Genomic DNA, 556 nt, shown 5'->3' with positions numbered 1-556 from the left:
CCTGCAGCTGCAGAAGGCTGGCAGCGGGGAGCAGGGTCTGTGGGTGAGGAGGGAGAGAGGGCAGGGGAGCAGCGACAAACGGGTGAAGAGAGCTGAGGCAGGAGGCCAGGCAGGACGCAGGTCGGGAGGGGGAGCACCTCACCTGCACGTTGCCCTCGCCCACCACAATCTCAGCCGTGTACGCAAACTGCACCAGCTGGTCCAAGGCCTGAGGGTCGATGTCATGCAGCGTCACGTGGGTCTGGCGGCTCTCGCTCATCTCATCTGTGGGGACGGTGGGTCAGGCCGGTCCGCCTGGGGAGACCGGAAGAGCCCCCGAGTGCCCACTGGGGGGTGGTACTTGCTTGTGAACATGGCGTGGAAGTAAGGGCTGCAAGAGGCCAGCACCACCTTGTGAGCTCGGATCTCCTTGGCCGCCACATGCAAAACGATGTCACACAGGAGGCCACGCTGCCGCATGCGGCTCATGGCCACGAAGGCATCGTGGTAGTGCCGCTTGGAGTTGTGGGACACGGTGTGGCCCTCCCGGCTCAGCAGCTGCATGGCACCCTCCATG

General features: G+C 64.9%; 1 protein-coding gene across 1 annotated transcript in view; it reads right to left on the bottom strand.

Annotated features, from left to right (window-relative positions):
* Window positions 1-555, bottom strand: part of KLHL17 (kelch like family member 17) — a 4,372-nt gene extending 3,817 nt beyond the window's left edge. Inside the window, exons 1-3 of the mRNA XM_006772541.2 lie at window positions 345-555; window positions 143-264; window positions 6-37 (exon numbers count right to left, since the gene is read on the bottom strand). Coding sequence (XP_006772604.1) covers window positions 6-37; window positions 143-264; window positions 345-555 — 365 coding nt within the window. The remainder of the gene's footprint in view (window positions 1-5; window positions 38-142; window positions 265-344) is intronic.
* Window position 556: the final 1 nt, after the last annotated feature.

The sequence above is a fragment of the Myotis davidii genome, unplaced genomic scaffold (assembly GCF_000327345.1).
Source record: "Myotis davidii unplaced genomic scaffold, ASM32734v1 scaffold586, whole genome shotgun sequence".
Taxonomy (NCBI): domain Eukaryota; kingdom Metazoa; phylum Chordata; class Mammalia; order Chiroptera; family Vespertilionidae; genus Myotis; species Myotis davidii.
Note: the sequence above shows the minus strand (reverse complement) of the source record. Positions and strands in the feature narration are given on the sequence as shown.